Here is a 21,971-nt window from a genome sequence, read left to right as displayed (position 1 = left end):
TCACAAAATATAAATAAGTATTATATTTAGCATTTTTGTAATGCAAAACAACTTTTCTTCATTTTTTCTTTTGTCTCGTACATGTCTGAGTTTCATCCACCTGCTTCCAGACCACATAAATAAATGTGACTGAACACAAATTATAAGCCTGCAAACTTCTCACACCGGTAAAATTAATGGCTTAAAATATTTTAAATGGTTTAATACGCTTACTTATAGACAACCCGAATACCATAAAAAAAGAGAGAAAATTTGCAACAAAATTGCACTTTACAGTATATATATATATATTCATCTGTACCGCTTAAAAAGAAAACTACAATACAACTTTTACTAGCTTCAAATGCTTTCACAGGCACGAAAACCACAAATAATTCCTTTCACAATTTCTTGAGCACAGTTTACTTGTCAGTTATTTCGACGAAAGCTGAGCATTAAAACTAATCGAGTTAATAACTTCTTCAAGAAGGCTCTTATTCATAAAACATGAAAAGTGATTTCTATCCAAAAATATTCACCGCAACAAATTTAATAAGATGACTTTTCCAGTGAGTTGAATAGAAATGAACACGTGGCTCAGTTACAATAAGGCTTTATCATCACAAAAACTCAAGACAACTTAAAGTCCCCGCATATTTTAACATAACGGATCTCTCTTTTCCCAGGGACAATTTCCTAAAAGTATATAACAAACATCAATTACAGATTACACTTTATTTTAAGGTGTATTTGTTACAGTTTAAATATATATTTCAAGTATTGAGTAATATTAATATAATAGTTGCATGTAATTATGCATAATTCATTCTTATTACTGTACTAAGTACGTGCAACGTGTAAAGAAACACAGTAAAATAAAGCGTAGCCCATTTTAAGCAATTTAAAAAAACATTGTTGATAATACTTTCTTCTTTACTTACCTTAAAGCCAAATTACAATTAGTACACAATAATAATAAAATATTCAATGTAGCAAACTGAACTATTGCCCTCTCCTTTGTGTGATTTGTAGGGTTTTGCATACATGGGGGTTGAGTCATATTTGGGATAAAATATGGACCTGCAAAGTTTTGTTGAGAAAAAGACAGACATTGATATCTATCACGAGTGTGTATACGTGTCTAACCGTTGCGTTCTGAACCCAGTGAGGTATGAAAGCAAATGTTTGCCAGGCTGTGAGTTCAGGGAGTAACTTCTGTCCGAAAGCGAGAGAGTGCATAGTCCAAAAATTCAACTGAAAACAAAAAATCATCTAGGTGCTCCCTTTGTACAAGCATCATACTCTATTTGTCTCTATAGCTGTCCCATCTGAGCCCCGAAGGTTCTGGACTTGGTCAAGTACCCAGCTGATTCTGGGTCTTTCCTGAGGATTGGTCACCATAGTAGAGCTGAGGAGAGTCTGAAGCCCTTGAGAATAACTGTGACGGAGACATACAGGTTATAATGTATACATAATATGGGAGGTTTGCGGATGCCATGCTATTTAGTAAACATGACCTTATCATGTCTTTGTCACAAATCAACTCCTCTTTACACACTAAAAATTGCAACTAGTCAGTTTGAAATCTCAAAATGGGATACATGTGTAATGTTTAGTGCATGCTATGTACCACATACTGTTTAAAGCCACAATATGTAAGATTTTTTAAATAAAATATAAAAAAACACTGATATAAACTAGGGATGCACCGATAGGATTTTTTTGGGCCGATACCGGTACCGATTTAAACAGACAACTTCTGGCCGATACCGATATTAAACACTTGTATACAATACTATACAGTTGGTCTATTTGCTAGTTTATTTCTGCATCAAATTATTTTTACTGAACATGGATTGGATCTAATTAACATTCAACTGACCAACATAATAAGAGAGACACAAATTAAGCTAAAACAAATATAATAAGACAGCATGACAACCTTCAAAGGTGGTTTTTGCTGTTCAGCATTTATTTTATTAACAACATTAACTCGTTTTTTTTACATATAATGGATTTCTTTATGCAGTCAATTAATAGGCCGATACCGATTGTTTTCCTCGTGCTATTGCCGATATGCCGATGGTTTCAAATTCATCAAAAATCGGCCGATAAATATCGGCGGCCGATACATCGGTGCATCACTAATATAAACCATGGAGTTGTGTACATATTATCTCAAAAATTCCCAAGGATTTGTAAATCCAGATAAATCCTTAATTTTATAATTCCTAAAACATTAATTCATGACCTTGTCCATGAATATGTTTAGCCAATTCCATTAGATCCAATGGCTTCACCTCTTCATCATAATGTTGTTAACTCTTTGCCCGCCATTGACAAGTTATCTCGTCAATTAAGAGAAAACATTTGCATGAAAAAAACGTATTCCTGATGAGTTTTTATGGTTATCTGTAATACCGTAATTATCCAATTTATAAACCAACTGAAGCAAAAAATGATTTATTAATTTTACACTCCATGTATGTTTTGATAATCGTTCTGAATCTGATCGCTAACAAAATACCTTTATAAAAATGCATTTTCAGCTTGTTGAATTTTTTTTTTTTTTTGCCGTTTTGTTTGTTTGTTTGAAATAGCGTCTGTTCTTTTATTTGATATATTTGTATGTTTATTTATTTAAAGAAGAACATTTTCCTGGAAGGCATTTTGTAAAAATGTGTGAAAATCACCAAAAATGCTGGCGGGCAAAAAAAAACAAAGGCTGGCGGGGAATGAGTTAACTTCGCTTTTTATTGTTATTGTGTTATTATGAAATAGTATGGAGCCCCTAAGGGGACATGGAGACAATAAAGATTAGTTTTTTTTTAAGTTTAGTTTGCATGGTCACGTGAAACTATCGCGCATGTACATTAAACTATCACACGCGCACGCGATAGTTTCACGTGAGCACGCCAACTAAACTTAAAATAAAATTTTGCACACGAAGGTGTCGCGTGAGCACATGAAACTAAACTTTAGATTTTTTTACTCCAACGTCACCTTAGGGGCTTGGTAAAATAGCAACCTCTAGTGGTGAAAATCCTATGTATTGTGCCTTTAATGCTTGCTATTTTTTAAGTATGCTAAACAGTATGCAGCAAATCACTATACACAGTTCAAACTGTAGTATACTACACAATGTCATTATCAAAAGTTCTTGTATTATTATATAATAATATATAATATAATATTATATTTTTGTGTAACTTCTTGATCTTGATCTTCTTAATCACTCTTAAAATTCTAAACTCTCAAAAGTTGAGCCCATTGCATCGTGGGATACACTATGCCCTACTGTGTCCACATTGAAAAGTATGTGAAATAATGCGTGATGTCTTAAGGTGCTTTGGATAAAAGCATTTGCTTAAATGCAAGTAAGCCCTTGACCCACAAGGCCTAAAAGATCTCATGCTCACCTGCAAGGCTGTGGAATGGACACTGGATTTTGAACAGCGAGAGCCACGCTGTCACCTTTCTGAAAGATCAGGTCATAGGGTCCCTCGAGCATCATCATCGAGTACAACACACAACCTAGAGACTACAGCCAGACAAAACAATGAGACCACAGACAAAACATTATGCAGAGGTTCAGGGATTGAAAGGACAACATTTACTAACATTAGATAGAGAGACATAACAGTTAAATAATTCACAGCAATAACATCATGGGTGTGATGTGTTTGTTGCTAAATTCTGTGAGGTTAACTTAAAATTTGAAATGTAAATTACTTTTACAGCCTTGATCCAAATTAACCATTAGCCAAGCTCTGAATGAAAGCTTTTCAAAGTAAAGGGGCGGTCACACTACACTTCGAGCATGCAAATATTTTTTGGATGTTGCTGTGAAAATGGCGGGATTGCTTCGTCCATCTTTGCCTTTTTGGGTAGAGAAAGGTCACGCCATGACGTACCGGTTTTCTACTAGTAACGTGATTTTGTAGGTCAGGGTTCATCAGAATTAAACTTTGGTAGGCAGTGAAATGCAAAATATTTTGCGATTCCGGTCTGACACATTTGCGTGTGAACAGATGTAAGCATGTTTACTTTTCATCAAAACACTAATATAGTGCAACAATACAATATTTTATGACAACAACTCTCCAGTTTGTATAGATCATAATATTATGCCCCATATATTTTCTTCGTTAAGTTTGTTTTTAGGCAGGAACATTGACTTAAAACGTGTGATTGACTTGATAACAAGCTACTTACGTGATTTGTGCAAATATTGTTTGAGGTAAAACCCCATTTAAACCCCCAAAGTAGTGTACAAATGTTATTAAGGAATCCTGCTTCTGTGGATTTCAGTCAATGTGCTTAAAAAGACTTTGCAAAGGAAAGTTTTTAACATATTCATTCCTTGCGTTTTTATAATCTGTACGAATTGGAGATATGTACTTAGTTACAGGACTATATTAGTGTTTTAAAGAAAAGTCCCTTCTCATTTAAAAAAATCCATGATTTCTACGGTTCTTTGTACTTAGGAAATTTGTAAAATGATGAATTATTTGTGTTTTGATGGCTGAAGGACCAGCATCCCAATACAAAACAAAAGGTTTAAAGTGGACGCTCTGGACATACACCCTCACAGCCTCAGTTAGGAATCGATATGGCGGCCGACTAAATAAGGCGTATAACCCCAGAAATCTGAACCATACGAAATATTCAGAGATACAAAAAATTGATAATAATAGATAAAAAATAGAAGACAATTACCCAGATATCAGTTCTTTCATCAATGATACAATGACTCTCCACATTAAACAGCTCTGGTGCCCTGTACGAGATGGTACATCTCTGAGATGCCCAATCCTAAAACAGATAAACAAGTATAAAGAACATGATTCATTAAATGTTTCCAGTCACAGATAATATAATCATTCTTTAAAAGACACTTCTCGAATCTGACCTGGATTGTCATTGCTTCCCGTGAGCCCCGGACTTCAATTCTGGCCTTGTTCATGGATCCCAAATCCATTAAATAAGGGCAGTTGTTCTCATCCAGTAAAACATTGGTTGGTTTCAAGTCTCTGTTTTTAGAAACACAATTAAACACCGTCAACGCTTACTCACAAATATTTCAGCTCAAAAAAACAGCATGAGTTTAAAGTGTATAAAATATGTTAAGATTTTAAAATAAAATACGACTGTGACATTTGCTCTCGTGGAAGCACTTTGTAAGCTTATAAAAAAAAAAGAGTCATTCTAATAATGATGATATTTTATTTTTATCTTTTTTTTGTACTTTGGATCAGTCTATATTTAGGATTAAGACAGTGTTTCCCAAAAACGGCACATTCACCAGGGAAATGGGTGAATAATGGGTAATTAATATGCAGTCCATTTTTGGAGCCACACACAAAGCATATACTTGACGCGTCTGCACAAAAAATTCTGTGCACAACGGCACATGAAAGGTATCTTGCGCACTTTGGACTCACAAACATGATGAAATATTTGCAACGCGCATCAATGGCTGATGCGTCAAGTATAAACCAGGTTTCAGAGTCACAGCGGACTGTGGCGAATTATGCCGAGTTATGTGAGTACAAGCCCTGTTGTGTAAGGGGGGGGTTGTAAAAAACACGCTGTGCAAAAATCTATATGTGGCAGTCAGTTTTGATTGTGTGGCAGGTCGCCACAAATAAATAAATGTATGGGAAACACTGTAAGATTATTGTTGTGGAGTAAAAGTACCTGTGAGCATAACCTTTGTCATGAATAGCTTGAAGTCCTTCACAGATACCATGCAGAATGTGTAAGATACGGCTTTCAGGCATGGAGCTTCCCTTATCCCGCAGTTTCTCAAGAACTGACCAGAGACTTCCTTTCTGCACAGGAGAAATAGAGGAAAAACTACCACTGAATCACTTGTAAAAACACTGTCCTGCATAACCATCTTTTCATTTGCCAATAAAAATGATGCTAATATCATTTTGCAAGTATGATATCCCTGTATCACTTTTATAACGTTGCCAAAGAGTACCACAGTACTACTATGGATTCTCAGACATGTGCCGTGATGGCACCACAAAAATACAATGAACATAATTTTAGTACCATGTTAGGGTATATCAATCTGATACTCACACTGATGTATGGTAGCAACAGCCAGGCTTCACATTTTCCTCCTCTCTCCACAAAGGTGTGTGCGGTCAAACTGAGGATGTTGGAGTGACTGAAGAGTTGGTGCATCTCCACTTCGGTCTGAGCCTCTTTACGACCCTCGCGATCATGGCAAAGGATCCGTTTTAGAGCGTAGAACCGTCCATCATGTGAACCTTCTACAAGGTCCACGTAGCTGAAACCCCTAAATGAAGAAGAGAAGTAGGTAATGATTGAATAACACTTGTATGTGTATGGGTTGGTCATATCAACCTTATCAATACATTGTGCTTTAGACATTAGTTAATATAGTACACTATTAAAAGTGTATCAAAAAATTACAATCATATATGTCCAAAATACCACAGAGCCATCCAAAATACCATGGTAATACTATAGTGCATGTCCAAAATAGCATGATAGTACAACGGACCAGTGCACATCCAAAATATTATGGGAGTACCATGGTGCACATTCAATATATCAAGGAGCACGTCCAAAATACCATAGTAATACTATAGTGCATGTCCAGGAGCACGTCCAAAATACCATAGTAATACTATAGTGCATGTCCAAAATACCATAATAGTATAACAGACCCATGCACGTTAAAAAAAACCATGGTACTACCATGGTGCATGTCCAAATATTATAGTAGTATCACGGTTCACGCCCAAAATACCATGGCAGTACCATGGAGCACGTCCAAAATACAATGAAAGTATGATGGACCGATGAACGTCCAAAATACTAAGGTGCAACCACAGTGCACATCCAAATTATGATGATAGTATCATGGTGCACGCCCGAAATATCATGGTAGCACCATGGTGCACATCATGTATCATGGTAGTACCATTGTGCATGTCCAAAAAAAAAACATGGTAATACTATAGTGCATGTCCAAAATGGCATGATAGTACAACGGACCAGTGCACGTCCAAAATACTATGGGAGTACCATGGTGCACATCCAATACATCAAGGAGCACGTCCAAAATACCATAGTATTACTATAGTGCATGTCCAAAACACCATAATAGTCCAACAGACCCATGCACGTTAAAAAAAACATGGTGCACGTCCAAATATTATGGTAGTATCGCGGTTCACGCCCAAAATACCATGGTAGTACCATCGAGCACGTCCAAAATATCATGATTGTACATACAGAACGTCTAAAATATCATGGTAATATTATAGTGCATATGCAAAATACCATGATAGTACAACAGACCCGGCCGTGCACATAAAAAAAACCATGGTACTACCATGGTGCATGTCCAAATATTATAGTAGTATCACGGTTCACGCCCAAAATACCATGGCAGTACCATGGAGCACGTCCAAAATACAATGATAATATAATGGACCGATGAACATCCAAAATACTATGGTACAACCACAGTGCACATCCAAATTATGATGATAGTATCATGGTACACGCCCAAAATATCATGGTAGCACCATGGTGCACATCATGTATCATGGTAGTACCATGGTGCATGTCCAAAAAACAAACAAACATGGTAATACTAGAGTGTATGTCCAAAATACCATGACAGTACAACGGACCGATGCACGTCCAAAATACCACGGTAATACTATAGTGGATGTCCAAAATATAATGGTAGTATCAAGGGGCATGTCAAAAAAAAAACATGGCAATACAATAGTGCGTGTCCAAAATACCATGATAGTACAACGGATTGATGCACGTCCAAAATACTATGGTACTACCAAGGTCCATGTCCAAAATATTATGGTAGTATCATGGTGCACGCCAAAAACTACAATGACAGAACCATGGAGCACGTCCAAAATATCATAGTTGTACTATAGAGCATGTCCAAAATACCATGGTAATACTACAGTGCATGTCCAAAATAGTATGGTAGTACAACGGACCAGTGCACGTCCAAAAAACCATAGTACTATCATGGTCCACTTCCAAAATATCATTATAGCACCATGGTGCATGTCCAAAAAAGCATGGTACTACTACAATGCATGTCTGAAATACCATAATAGTACTACCATGGTCCATGTCCAAATATTATGGTAGTATCATGGTGCACACCCAAAATATCGTAGTTGTCCTATAGAGCACGTCCAAAATACCATGGTACTACCATGGTCCATGTCCAAAATAATATGGTAGTATCATGGTGCATGTCCAAAAAAAACCATGGTAATACTATGCACGTCCAAAATATGTCCATGGTAGTACTACAGTAAATATGGAAAAATTGTCATTTGTAATACCACGATACCACAATGTCCAAAATGCCATAGAAAAAATGTTAACTGCTCTCTCAAATAAATACATTTATGTGTCTTCTAAATAAATGTAAATACCATAACGTTACGTTTTGGCACCTTCCTGTAAGCGAACACAGAATTTTGATGATGATCTCACCCTTCTTCTAGCTTCTGGATGAAATAGTATCTTTTGTTGTCGATGGTGATGGCACTGCGAGAGCAGATACACAAAGCTTGTCCCATTCTCTCTGGAGCATCGCTTATCAGACCGACCAGGGATGAACAAGAGGCACTGGACACAAAGATTTCATGATCAAATCTGGTTATTTTCTTTATAAAATCCATGACAAAATTCTCCAGTGAAACGGCATTACAAAACCTAACAGTATGCTTCTCAGTGAAATCAATTATTCACCATCCTCACGCCGGTATCCCAGCGTTAACTGCGTCATGACGCGCTTCTCACCTTTCTCTTTTGTCGCGCCCTGTTGCGTTAACAATACTTATTGTCCGAAATTACTTTTAACGGGAACGTGTTGAGAACAGGAACTAATGACGATTTAATTTATTTCTCACGAGTAAGTTACACGTGGCACTTTCAATACTGTAACTTAATTAGTTTATGCTGAGCGTCGATGATGTGCCCAATAAACTACACTTAATTCGGTTTTTAGAACAATAAAATTAAACTTTATCACAGGTAAGTCTCATATGTGATTAAGAGGGAATTAAAAATGTTTTTGCTCATTTAAAATGAGACTCGGTTTACCTTTAAGAGAAGCTGTAGCTTGTTTTCTGCGGTAAGATTTTCCGTGTACACCATCAACGTCACTGTGACGTAATGACGCATACTAAAGCCGTCGATTTAACCCATTCGTCGCTGTGACACAGCAATTGTCTGGCTGGGAAAGTGACTTTATCGTAAAGATAAACTTTCACTTCTGTATTGTTTAATGTTGTCTATGAGCAAACAATTTTGTTTGTAATATGCCATTAAAATATAAGTAAAAAAATATATATAAACATGAGCCTTTTAAAATATTGAGAACAAACCAAATTATTATAAACATAACGATATAAATACTGTTCTTAAAAAAATCCTTACACATTGTGCATTAACCTTATTTTTTTTCGTGTTATAATTCATTTCTTTTTTTTAAACTCAGATTTTCACCCTGATATCAGAGGTCCTTAAGAAAAAATATCCATTATTAATTAAAAACTATTTTATATACATTTATAAATGTGGTGTATTTGTTTGTAAAGCCTGAAATTAAATGATGTTGTAAATAAAACCTTTAAATGAAAATATCAGGTTTTCAATATTTTACTAAGTGCTCTTCTACCATACAATATAGTTCTCATTTTTTATCCGCTACGTTTTATTTTGTGTCACCATACTTACTCGTAACTACTCGTGTAACAGTCTTTAAAAAGGCGGAAAAAATTGAAATGTTTGGTGGCTTTTAAATTCATCCCTGTTTGGATCCTATAGAATGAATGCGGCTAGGCTAAATGCTTACATATTCACAACGCGCTGTGTAAAGATTGAGTGTATGCATTGAAAAAAACATGTAATAATTTGTCTAAGTTGAGGTAAGAATATGATAAAATATTGAAAAACTGGTGTTTTCCTTTAAATAAAATGTTACCCTGCTTTTTTTCCTGGGAGTTCTTGGGTTGGAGTCTAGATGGGATGTTTCAGTAGTTGAAAATTTTGCTTTATAGCAACAAAAACTAAAACACTGAATTGTATATACACACTCAAAGAAAATTCAAAGAACCACAAGGAAAATAATTAAAATCTTTATTCTTAATTATTCATATTCATTCATATTATTCTGTCCAAATCTGGCAGAAAACAGCACACATTTTGCCTTTAGTATTCTTCACCTTCCTCCTCATCCTCAAATGAATCAATGCCCACTTCTTCATAGTCCTTCTCCAGAGCTGCCATGTCTTCTCTGGCCTCAGAGAACTCGCCCTCTTCCATGCCCTCACCAACATACCAGTGGACGAAGGCTCTCTTGGCATACATCAGGTCAAATTTGTGGTCCAGACGAGCCCAGGCCTCGGCGATGGCTGTGGTGTTGCTAAGCATGCACACGGCTCTCTGCACTTTGGCCAGATCTCCGCCGGGTACCACGGTTGGGGGCTGGTAGTTGATGCCCACCTTGAAGCCAGTGGGGCACCAGTCTACAAACTGGATACTTCTCTTGGTCTTGATGGCGGCGATGGCCACATTGACATCTTTCGGAACCACGTCTCCTCTGTACAGCAAACAGCAGGCCATGTATTTTCCATGGCGTGGGTCGCACTTCACCATCTGGTTGCAGGGCTCGAAGCACGAGTTGGTGATCTCAGCCACGGAGAGCTGCTCGTGGTAGGCCTTCTCAGCAGAGATAACCGGAGCGTACGTGGCCAGCGGGAAGTGGATACGAGGGTAGGGCACCAAGTTGGTCTGGAATTCCGTCAGGTCGACGTTCAGGGCGCCGTCAAACCGCAGAGAGGCGGTAATCGAGGAGACGATCTGGCTAATGAGCCTGTTGAGATTGGTGTAGGACGGACGTTCGATGTCCAGGTTCCTCCTGCAGATATCGTAGATGGCTTCATTGTCCACCATGAACGCGCAGTCGGAATGCTCCAGGGTGGTGTGGGTGGTCAAGATGGAGTTGTACGGCTCAACCACAGCTGTGGAGACCTGAGGAGCAGGGTAGATGGCGAACTCCAGCTTGGACTTCTTTCCGAAGTCAACAGAGAGACGCTCCATCAGAAGGGAGGTAAAACCTGAGCCTGTGCCTCCACCGAAACTGTGGAAAACGAGGAAACCTTGCAGTCCGGTACATTGGTCAGCCTGTAACGAACAGGATTAAACTTTGTTATCGTGAAACTGCTTCGAACTCAGTAATTCGTGAAGACTAATGTTTTACGTTACCAATTTGCGTATGCGGTCCAAGACGGAGTCAATGATCTCTTTGCCAATAGTGTAGTGTCCGCGGGCATAGTTATTTGCAGCATCCTCTTTGCCTGAAATAAGTTGTTCAGGATGGAACAGCTGGCGATAAGTGCCTGTGCGGACCTCATCTGCAAGCAAAAGAACAAAAATATATTTTACACCATTACAATTACAGGCCAGATGTCACTGCAAGAAAAAACACCAATATGTAGTATTGGTATGATCAATAACTGCATGTCTCTCCTTTGGGTAAAACAAACCAAAAATATTGACGTTTTCAAAGTTGGTATACATGACCAAAGGTTATTGGCTATGAAAACCGGTCCTATAGCCTTGTTTAAACAACAAATACATTAACACAGGAAAAACCCTTTGCTCCAATGTCTTAAAGCTAGCAAGCACACCAATTTTTACCGATGACTGTAGGCTCAAGGTCTACAAAGATGGCACGGGGGACATATTTTCCAGCTCCGGTGTCGCTGAAGAAGGTGGTAAATGAATCATCGTGGCAACCAACAGGCTTGTGATCGGGCATCTGACCATCGGGCTGGATGCCATGCTCCAGACAGTACAACTCCCAACAGGTGTTACCCATCTGGACACCAGCCTGGCCAACGTGGACAGAGATACACTCACGCTGTGGAGACAAATTATTAAATGGTATTAGTGACATTTAAACTAAACATCACATGCAAAAAATGTATGCGGTTTTGGCTTTTGTGTGGTTTCCGACTTTGGTTATCATCCACCAGGGGGCAGAAGTGAAAAAACATGTTTGTTAACTATTGAATGTCAGTTGCAGGTGACTGACATCTGCAGCTGCCTGGATACCTAAAGGTGCCGGCCAGATCATGCATTAGCCCTCGATCCTGTTTTTGTCTCCAGTCATGGGTTTGTGCTTAGCTAAATAACAAACCTGGAATAACAAAGCCACTGCATTTGGCACACAGCCTTGAAATGAGTCCATTAAACACCTCATTTGTTTGTCAAAGGAGTTTCCAATAGACTCACTAGTTTATGACGTGACACTCGACCCATCTGGTAGACAGACCTATATCTACTACTAACCTTAATAACTATAACAGTTGCATTACAAAAACCCAGCTGTTTTGCATGATTGTACAGGTAAAACGGCTTTAGGTGTTAACAGCAACTCCTACAGGTTTTTATCAGACTGCACCCTAACATGGAATTTCTAGCATGTTCCCTAGAAAAGGAGTGTTGCAATTCAATAGAGGGATAAACAAAGCTTTGAATAGGATAAGGAGTCTACATGGAAAACATGCATTACATGTGTAATTTTCCATGTACATATTATACAAGTTGCGGTAAAGGAGCTTTTCAAAAACTAAAGTTATGTCCTTCACAATTTAGTTTAACAATTTCAACTTGTTTGTAAGATGTGTGAACTTATGCATTTTATGTCAAAACTATGCATTCACAGATGCTGTATACGCCAAACAACCATATGGGATCGAACCCATGACCTTTGTATTGCAAATATAATGCTATATAAATGAATAGAGGTCCTTCCCAAATTGTAAAGCCAAAGTGTATTATTACAATAAATGAAGGGCATGTTTGTATTCATAATGTAGTTATACTTCACAAATCTTATAGGGGCGGTTTCCCGAACAGGGCTTATCCTAATCCAAGACTAAAATCAAGGCATGTTTGGAGGTGCTTGAATTTAAAAACACAATGTACTGCCATATCTTAAAAAACCATGGCATTGATGTAGGTTCTCAAAATAGACCAGTATTGTTTTTTTTTTGTAAAAACTACTTAAATATCCTAATAACTAAGGCACAGTCCTGGATTAATCTAAACCCTGTCTGGGAAACCGCCCCATAATTCATATACTCAAATCTATTGTTATTATAATGATTGTTGTTGAATAGCTTTGTAAGCATGACACAGGTAAAATCACATCACTTTTATTTAGCGGAAGTAATAAAAAAGTGCTATGTAATGATCTGGTGACGCTGAATCGGTGCCTCTCATTGGAGAGCTGCCCTACTTCAGTCCAATGCTGTCATTAAAGAAACTTCCAGACTCTGATGCTCCTGTGTGCATGACTCTTCCTCCAAATTCTCTTCTCTTGTGGACGGGCGCTATTTTTACTTCACTTTCAGTATACGGTGACTCAAAGGGGGTTGGGAAAGAGTTCCCGCAGTCATGTGGGACTGCCAAGTTAGGACATGGCAGCCAGGTTAGAAGTTATTTATGGGTGGTTCATCTTTCTCCGCTAGTAGTTTGCTTCCTCACAACCCACAGTGAGTTGCCATCTTGTCCTAATATGTTTATCTATCTACATTTAGCAGTCTCGCATTGTTCACTCCATATCTACCGGGCTTAAACTTGTATGTATAGCCATCTATATAAACCTTCAGTAACTTTTGGGTTTTGTTGTACTTACAACACATGCTTTGTGTGGTTCCATCAAAATGTGGGGCCCCCTAGCACCATCTCACGCCCCCCAAGGGGGCCCCACCCCCCAGTTTGAGAACCAAAGGGTTAATCACATTCAGAGCGCCCAAATTCCAAACAAGACCTCTGGAGTGTGAATTGGGTCATTTCAAATGTAAGAACCATTTGTCCATGGAATTCAGCACAAACAAACTCCTACACATGTGGTATTAATAGCTTAAAACAAGCTTGGTAACCTTTAGCACACTTCTGTTGTTGTATACTGTGGGCCGGCTCTCAGTATTTTACGCAAACATTTACCCAAAGTGTGAGATTCTAATAAAGTACAGTGTAAATAAATAATACACACAAACTATTGTTATCTAGAAACAATATACATGTAATTCGGTTAATAAAATCAAAAGTCTTCAAATGTTTTTATTTCCTGGATCATTGAACTTGCAAATTCAGCAACTACATCCGCATTTAGGGCAAACACGAACACACCCACGGCCACACCATGACACACGTGCATTACTACAATGGGCGTCTCCAGAAACGAAGCCATTTTATAAATGGAAGACAAGTTATACAATGTTTGACTATTTTGCGTGTCTTATGTAATATGACACATAACGTAGTCTTATGTTTTTATATGCACATGTACATGAATAGGTTAACTTAAGCTGTTTATAGAAGTATGTGGAATGCCTATGAAAATATTTTTTTAAATTACAAAAATAAGCAAAAATAAAATCTTTATAAAATTACTTCTACGACATTCCAAGAGAGGACAAAAATAGAAAGATGTTGATTATGACCGTCAAACGTTTTTAAAACTTACTACCTTTGTTCAGTTCCCTTATCAATTTTTGAAAATTGGGCGCCAAAATGATTAAACATTTGAAAAACAACTTTATTTACAATGTCAGTTATTGCGGAAATGCGTCACAGTCGCACGCCCAAAGGCCCACCACGAGCGTTTCACATAACTTACGCATTAAATCAAAGCAAATACAGACCAATGTTTCTTAATAATAAAATTATACAATCGTCTTTGCTACTTTCACAACCACATAGCTTCGCTGCGTTTATACAATAGTTTCGTTAAAACTGGTTTTTATTTTTTTTTTAAAGATAAATCTATTATAAATATCTCAAATTATAAAGTAGGGCAAACAAGTAGAAAACATTTTGAGTAATCTATCACGATTTGGGTAACATTGAGCTACAAAACGTCTATTACGTGTTTACAAGGAAAATATGTTTCACAGTAGGTTTAACTTGAGTAGTCTGTATTAACAAATAACGTTGTACTCACCATTTTGATTCAGTATTGGATGGTTTTCAAGAAAATATTTGAAGAAGTCTTTCCCTCTCACTGCGTACCTGCAATGTGGTTTAAGTGAGACAGTTTGAGCCTCTGCGCACAACGCATCTCACTAAATCCTTGGTGTCTGCGACGTCACGGGGGGCGTGGTTTGTTGACTGCGGTGAAGCCGAGGGTATGGAAAGCCTAAAGGGTCAAAACGTGCGAAACTATCGCATAGATGCGTAATTGCAAGGAGACGCCAAACCCAAGGATTCCATTTAAAAACTTAGTCCCATCCAGCAACTTAACCCCTAAAGTTTTTTACCAGGCTTTTCTTATTTATTCTTCATGGTTATTTGAGATATTATGGCCTGTTTTAATTATACAGTTTTCCTTTAACATGAAAATGAGCTGATCTCTGTCCTAAATGGCAGTGGCGTGGTTGGATAGTGCAGATCAGAGTCGTATAATAATAGAGTTACGACACTCACATAGACGTCCGTTGTAAGAATGGAATGCGGAAGAAACAGCGTTTCATGTAGTGACCGGTAGTGACGCATAGTTCCAAACGCAGCACTGAAGCCCATTCATTTCAATGGCACCTGCTGGTAAATCGATGAAATTACCGTTTCTCTTTACATTTTCGGACATTTCATTAATATAGTCAACAGTGATATTTTATGAACTCTGCTGTAGGTAATGATTATCGTTAAAAATAACTAGTAAATTTTTTATATTTTAATGAGTTGTGTATAATGTGTGAATAATATAGATTTAATGGTTTAATATTTTATTACTGGTGGCCATCTACTTTATACTTATCTTTTTTATATATTACGAGTAACACTAGGGGGCAACAGCGACAAGCTAAATGCCTTATAAGAAAGTCACACTGCTTCACAATGCTGCTATGTGTTTCATTGTGTTTGGTAAGTAATACGAGTGATGTATCCTCGAAAATCATGTATGATTATATTCAGGGTGCGATTTGTGAAAAAAACAGAGGGGGGGATGTTTTCATAGGCGTCGAATTCGGCGACGGTGGGCACCCACCATATTTCGTCATGAGTTATTTTGTACCCACCACTAGTTTTTACTTTTTTGACTGTTTTCAGTGGTTAAGAAGAGCAATATGAGAGAGAAATTTGGTAATCATTGTCTGACCTAACAAAAATCCATTATAATATTATTATTATTTTTTTATATATTTCTAATTAAAATATTTCTAATATTCAGAAATGCGCTCTCCGCTCACGAGCTCTGATCGGAACAACCCGAACCTCACTGTCTGCTGAACTTGCGCAGAAACATCAAAATATAACCAGCTTTTTAAAATGGTTTTAAAACTTAACATTTAGACTATTTTAGCGCAAATTATGAGCTTATTGACGATTTTTTATAATTCTTGACATAATGCGTCTCTGTCCACAGCACATTTCAAAACATTTTAATTCATAAAAATAAATAATGAGAACATGAACTCATCACTGCATTTGCAGGAATTGTAAAATATTTTTTCTTATTAACTCATGAAGCAGCCTAACGCAATATTTTTATTCTAATAGCTTATCTTTCCCCACACATATGAACTGTGATCATGCACAACGAAAAACGCGTAAGAATTAAATCTTGAATGGCAAAACTGTATGGCACAATGTAGTGTCAACTTAAATATAAATATGAACAATGTCTTGATTGCAAAGTTAAACCATTACAGTAGAAACAGTTTTACTGCTGCTTTTAAAGTAATAACATTAACTTTACACCGCAATGCGGAGCTACAGTGAAATGATAGAAAAGACAGATGCATTATGTATAGTCACTTAGCCTCATTTGCGCAAACTGGACGCGCCCGCACCTCGCTAAACGCCTCATCTGCGTGTAACTTCGGCCATTCTCAGTGGTGTGACTGGGACACTAACTCTGCTTGTCATCATAAACAGATAATCAGATTGTTATGTTTATTCCCGCTTTATTAATATGCCGATGAATATGCTGCCTTACACCGTTTCGACACACAGCTCCATAACCATCTCGCATGTGTTGATAGGCTACTCGTGAGGTGTAACCGGGTCTGTAACCAATCAGATAGCGCCGTGGGCGGGACATTGAGCAAGTCTGCATGCAGAGTGGTGAATACAGAGAGGCTGCGCGGCAGCTGTATCAGAGCCAGCCAAAGCAGCGCATTTTAAAACAAAATTGACTTTAATCAAACCACGGATCCGTGATAAGTTTTGTGATCCGTCTCGCCACAAGTGTAGTAGCACTGATCACTTTGAGGGGGGGATAAATTTATCCCCACCGGGGATAAAAATAATTAAGCAGAGGCAGGGATACATTGACCAGAAAGGGGGAAATCCCACGCATCCCCCCCGGCAAATCGCACCCTGATTATATTAACATTTAATGTGAATTTAAAATATGAATTTAGTGTGTTTCTGTTATGCTTCACTGTTACAAATAACCGCGTTGGCGATCTTTTTTGTGATTTTAATATATTAAAAGTGTAGGAATTATGTTTTTAGCAGATTGATAGCCATTTATATAGCCATATTTTGCTACAAAAATAAAAGATCAACTGTGTTGCTGTAGTTGGTATAGATAACCACAGTTATATTTGGATCACAATTAACTGTTTATCTTTATTAACTGATTTACTGTATTTCCATCACTCCCTAGTAAAAAAAACGTTATAAACACAGTAAGTATAGTGATCAATTCCCATTACAAGCTAATATTTACCTAAAATAGCTGAAAACCTATGCAAACAGATTGACAGCCCTGCTTGGTTTGGAACTGTAGAACGTTACATGAATCACGTGACCGCGCGGCGGCGAGATCAAAGCGTTTCGTAACTCTGTTATTATACGACTCTGGTGCAGATTAATGGGCGGTATCTGACATCACAAGGGGAGCCAAATTTCAATTACTTATTTTTTCACATGCTTGTGAAGAATGGTTTACCAAAACTAAGTTACTGGGTTGATCTAATTTACATTTTTTAGGTTGATAGAAGCACTGGGGACCAAATTATGGCACTTAAACATGAAAAAAGTCAAATTTTCATGGTATGTTTCTAGGCACTTTTTTCCTACGTAACAAGGATTGTGTTCAATAAAGTGCAAAGGTTTTTTAAGTGCAATATACTACAGTACCTGCGTTAAGTGCAATACTCTACAGTCCAATGTATAATTATGTAAAAATTTCATCCAGACTTCTAAACGGAGTCATTCATAAACACTGCAGTGTAGACAAACGTAGCTGTAGTCTTATGTAGACAAAAGTGTGAGTGCCCACATTAGATTGTGAAGATGATAAAGGAGAACTGAGAGTTTAAGGAAATGTGAGTAAAAGTTAAAAGCGGAATAGGAAGACGACACAGGAGAAGAGAATGGAGGAAGGATGATGATTCCATGGTTGTGTGTAGTTACTTAGCAAAATACCAAAAAGCTAAAATAAAATATAAATGAAGTATTTGCTTTTGTAAGAGATGTGTGACTTTTCACATTTTGTGTGTGTTTTGTGGTAGGGGAGAGTGAGAACGATTTCAGCACTTTTGCTGTAAGTGTAATGCATTAAACCTGCGTCTGTCAGCTGCCATCCCATAAGGCTACATGTTTAAATATGATAGCATGCATACAATTTAAAGTTATAAGACACAGTGAAATGTTGCAACTGACCCCATATCACTGGCTTTGTAAAGACAAAGACTAGTTAAGAGAAAAACATATTTTGATACCAGTGACAAACTATGTTTTGGATAATTATTGAAATAAATTTCAACTGCAAAACATTTTTATATCACTAAAATTTACTGAAATTATTTTGTTAACATTTCTGAACTATCTATTGTGGATTTCCTCATACTAAAACATGTTTATTTCAACAATGCTGTGAAAAGAGACAGTTGCAACAACATGTTGCAATTGTCCCTAAAGTGACAGCCATGATAAAACTTGTTATCCCAGCTAGACATTATAGCTTTGAAACATGCTAGCTTATGTCTTATTAGAAGCTAACAGAACACTCATTAAAATCAGATGACAGTATGACAAAAACAAAGAACCTACAAAAATACTTTTTTATCTAGAATTGTATTTTTTAAAAGAAGAGATGGTCACATGTGACTGCTTTCTTCCAGAATAGAGGAGGGGGCTAAACTAAGCATGTGCTCTATGAGTTTCATCAATTGAAGAAATAAGCCATGTTGCAGCTGTCCCATGTTGCAACTGTCTCCGCTCTCTCCTATTGTGTAAATCCCTTGTACCTTAACTTCATGTTGTGATGACACGCTTGTCCTCACTACGGCACGCTCTTTATGACAATGTTTTTGCATCTTGTTTACACAGAGTGCTTACCTAGAATGTTTCGGGAATGTTACTAGGTTACTGTACACAATCCTGGGTCTGGATGGCCACTGTCCTGCAGAATTTAGTTCCAACCCTAATCAAATATGCCTCCATTTTACTTTTTAAGTAATCCTGAAGACTTTGATTATTTTTTAGGTATGTTTAATTAGGTTTGCAATTAAACTCTGCAGGACAGTGGCACTCCAGGACCAGGATTCCCCACCCCTGATCTAAACAAATATTTGTCAGTTTCTCAATTCTAAGAATGCAAAGATCAGACTTGTGTCTTGTGGAGACCGGTTTCGCCAGGCAACCTTGAGGACACGAGGACAAAGAATACATCTTTGTGAGAATTGAGATGTGCTGTGATCTTTCTGTTGGCTACCTGACCTCATTATATTACTAAATACAGCATCGCAACATTCATAAAATGCTACACATATGATTATTTATAGTATTTATCAACATTGTTTTATTGCATGTTATTGTTGCATTTTGTAAGTGTTAAATGCATTTATGAAAATAAAAATATTTAGGCATAAAATTTTGCAAGTGCCTAAAGGTTATTTGTGCTTTGTCATTTAAACATAGATTTAAATGTAAATTTCAGCAGGCATTTCCAAATGTTTATTCCTTTATTAAAATTTTACAAGCAAATGTCTACCAGCCTTCTCACTGTAAATTATAAAATTCTTACCCCAGCTAAAACAAATATATAAATAACAGACATAATGTGATTAATATACACATAACATTTATGAGACCCAAGATTGCTCATAAGATATACCAAAAATTCATTATATCTCACGTTTGACCATCAGACACAACTACACTTTGTGACACATAAATTGTTAAAATATTATGCAGGTTTCCTGCTTCATTGCCATTTACGCAAAATGCATTGTTGGAAAAAACCAATAGACACCATCACAGAAATTCTATTGGTTTTATTGGGACTTTTATTGGTTCTAATGGAATATGGCCCAAAACACACTACAGTGCATTGGTCTTTGTTGGTCTCTAATGGTATGTGTTGGTTCTATTGGTTCTATGTATTGGTTCTTCTAGAATATTGCCCAATACACACTGCAGTGTAGTGGTTTTAATGGTAAAGCCTAATGGTTACTATTGGTATTTTAATGGAAACAATTAGAATTTTCTGTATTGGTTTTATTGTTTTATTCAGCAGGGAAACTTGCTTTCATATATCCACACTAGCCACATGTTGATGGAACCTCGATAAAAAGAAGGAAGCAACAACACATCCGGGGATTTTATGTCCATTTATACACGTTTCACAAGTCTGAAAGAATGCAAAGACAAGAACGCATATTGAGAAATGTTGTTTGTCTTTGTGGCCTTCCATACGAGAGCTTCACAACCCGCTCAAACAACAGTTTGATTTTATATCTACACCAGAGGAGGGGCAAACTGACACTCCTTTAAAAAGTCTCCAAGTCATGCAGGGCAATATATTAAGACAGAAAATAGAGATCATTAAAGCTTATACAACAATATGTCTAGTAGGTTTATGCCATTTATGGTAACCTAATGTTGCATTATGTAGTAACATTTAAGATAAACCTGTTTACTTTAAGTAAAAATATTTATTATGATTAAATCCAGAGTGTTTATTATTCCTAGTGTCTGTCTGATCCAATCTGTGTGAACAAATCCAAATTAATATTTAAATATGTATCTATTCAATATGCAAATACTACATTTTGCATTCAGATGCTATTCATAAAGATTCAAACATGTTTTTTTGCTTAGAATTGCGCGGTTTTATTAGAGCTTTGCAAAATATTAAAATATGGCAAAATATTTGCAATGGATTTAATCTGTTAGATCTTACTAAAAGTACTCTTACAACACTTTGGTACACTGATAGTATCAGATGGTAATATTATAATATTTATATATCACGGTACTGGATTTGTACCTAATTTATGTAACGTACCATAGATTTGACATAAAACTCAAAAGGAGAACAATCATGCTATGTTAGTGCAAAAGCAGGGTATTACTATGGTATTTGTTTGTGCTTGTATAATACCTTTAATCCTGATGGATTTATTCTAGTGGAAAATGCGCTAATCAAAGGAGGTATTGTTATTTTTTAAGACAGATGGATTTGGCATAAGAGTCATGTTTATGGCCGTTTAAACGTCGCCCTCTACTGTTTATATTTGGAATCAAACAAAGTGGGAGGTGACAGGAGTGACAGGGCTTTAAAAGCTTTTGTTCAAAGTTATAAATCTATAAAAGTTTCTGAAAAATGTCACACTAGATTGAACAAATTTATTTTTGAACCTTGCTTTGTGTTTAGGGGCATTGTCATGTTGGAACAGAAAAAGGGCCTTGTCCAAACTGTATCTTTAAAATAAGCAGCACACAATTCTCTAAAATAATCAATATATTTTGTAGCATTAAGATTTGTGAATGACTAAAGTAGTCAAACTTGTTCATTAAAATGGGGCATCACAATACTTTTGTCCATAGTGTAAATAGATTAAAAGTGTAAATAAAGTAGAATGATTTTAGTGACCTCTTCTGGTGACATTCAGACTTATAAGTGCACATTTTTGGATGTTAAA

General features: G+C 36.9%; 2 protein-coding genes across 4 annotated transcripts; both read right to left on the bottom strand.

Annotated features, from left to right (window-relative positions):
- Positions 1-656: 656 nt before the first annotated feature.
- On the bottom strand, positions 657-9,210 carry stk16 (serine/threonine kinase 16). Of its 3 annotated transcripts, none has more exons than XM_065254154.1 (8): positions 9,118-9,210; positions 8,506-8,640; positions 6,073-6,292; positions 5,680-5,813; positions 4,892-5,012; positions 4,699-4,794; positions 3,399-3,520; positions 657-1,417 (listed from the first exon to the last, which is right to left on the bottom strand). In XM_065254154.1, the coding sequence occupies exons 2-8, from the start codon at positions 8,589-8,591 to the stop codon at positions 1,276-1,278; spliced, it is 921 nt and encodes a 306-aa protein (XP_065110226.1). In that variant the 5' UTR covers positions 8,592-8,640; positions 9,118-9,210; the 3' UTR covers positions 657-1,275. The 3 variants fall into 3 exon arrangements, with proteins under 3 accessions (XP_065110226.1, XP_065110227.1, XP_065110225.1); XM_065254155.2 differs by lacking the exon at positions 9,118-9,210 and adding an exon at positions 8,815-9,035; XM_065254153.2 differs by lacking the exon at positions 9,118-9,210 and having other exon boundaries at positions 8,506-8,772.
- Positions 9,211-10,141: 931 nt separating this feature from the next.
- tuba8l2 (tubulin, alpha 8 like 2) lies at positions 10,142-15,178 on the bottom strand. The gene is made up of 4 exons (XM_065254152.2): positions 15,035-15,178; positions 11,719-11,941; positions 11,284-11,432; positions 10,142-11,202 (listed from the first exon to the last, which is right to left on the bottom strand). The coding sequence occupies exons 1-4, from the start codon at positions 15,035-15,037 to the stop codon at positions 10,228-10,230; spliced, it is 1,350 nt and encodes a 449-aa protein (XP_065110224.1). The 5' UTR covers positions 15,038-15,178; the 3' UTR covers positions 10,142-10,227.
- Positions 15,179-21,971: the final 6,793 nt, after the last annotated feature.

Source organism: Paramisgurnus dabryanus, chromosome 4 (assembly GCF_030506205.2).
Source record: "Paramisgurnus dabryanus chromosome 4, PD_genome_1.1, whole genome shotgun sequence".
In the NCBI taxonomy this organism is placed as follows: Eukaryota; Metazoa; Chordata; class Actinopteri; order Cypriniformes; family Cobitidae; genus Paramisgurnus; species Paramisgurnus dabryanus.
This window is presented reverse-complemented; position numbering and strand designations above follow the sequence as displayed.

Bases quoted from the DNA above. Each gene is read 5' to 3' on its own strand.
- stk16 (XM_065254153.2), bottom strand. From the start codon at position 8,693: ATGGATTTTATAAAGAAAATAACCAGATTTGATCATGAAATCTTTGTG. The intron at 4,795-4,891 runs GTCAGATTCGAG...TATCTGTTTTAG, and splicing joins GGGAAGCAATGACAATCCAG to GATTGGGCATCTCAGAGATG. The intron at 1,418-3,398 runs GTGAGCATGAGA...TCTCCGTCACAG, and splicing joins TCCATTCCACAGCCTTGCAG to TTATTCTCAAGGGCTTCAGA.
- tuba8l2 (XM_065254152.2), bottom strand. The intron at 11,433-11,718 runs GTAAAAATTGGT...TTTTGCTTGCAG, and splicing joins CCTTGAGCCTACAGTCATCG to ATGAGGTCCGCACAGGCACT. The intron at 11,203-11,283 runs GTAACGTAAAAC...TGTTCGTTACAG, and splicing joins TGGACCGCATACGCAAATTG to GCTGACCAATGTACCGGACT.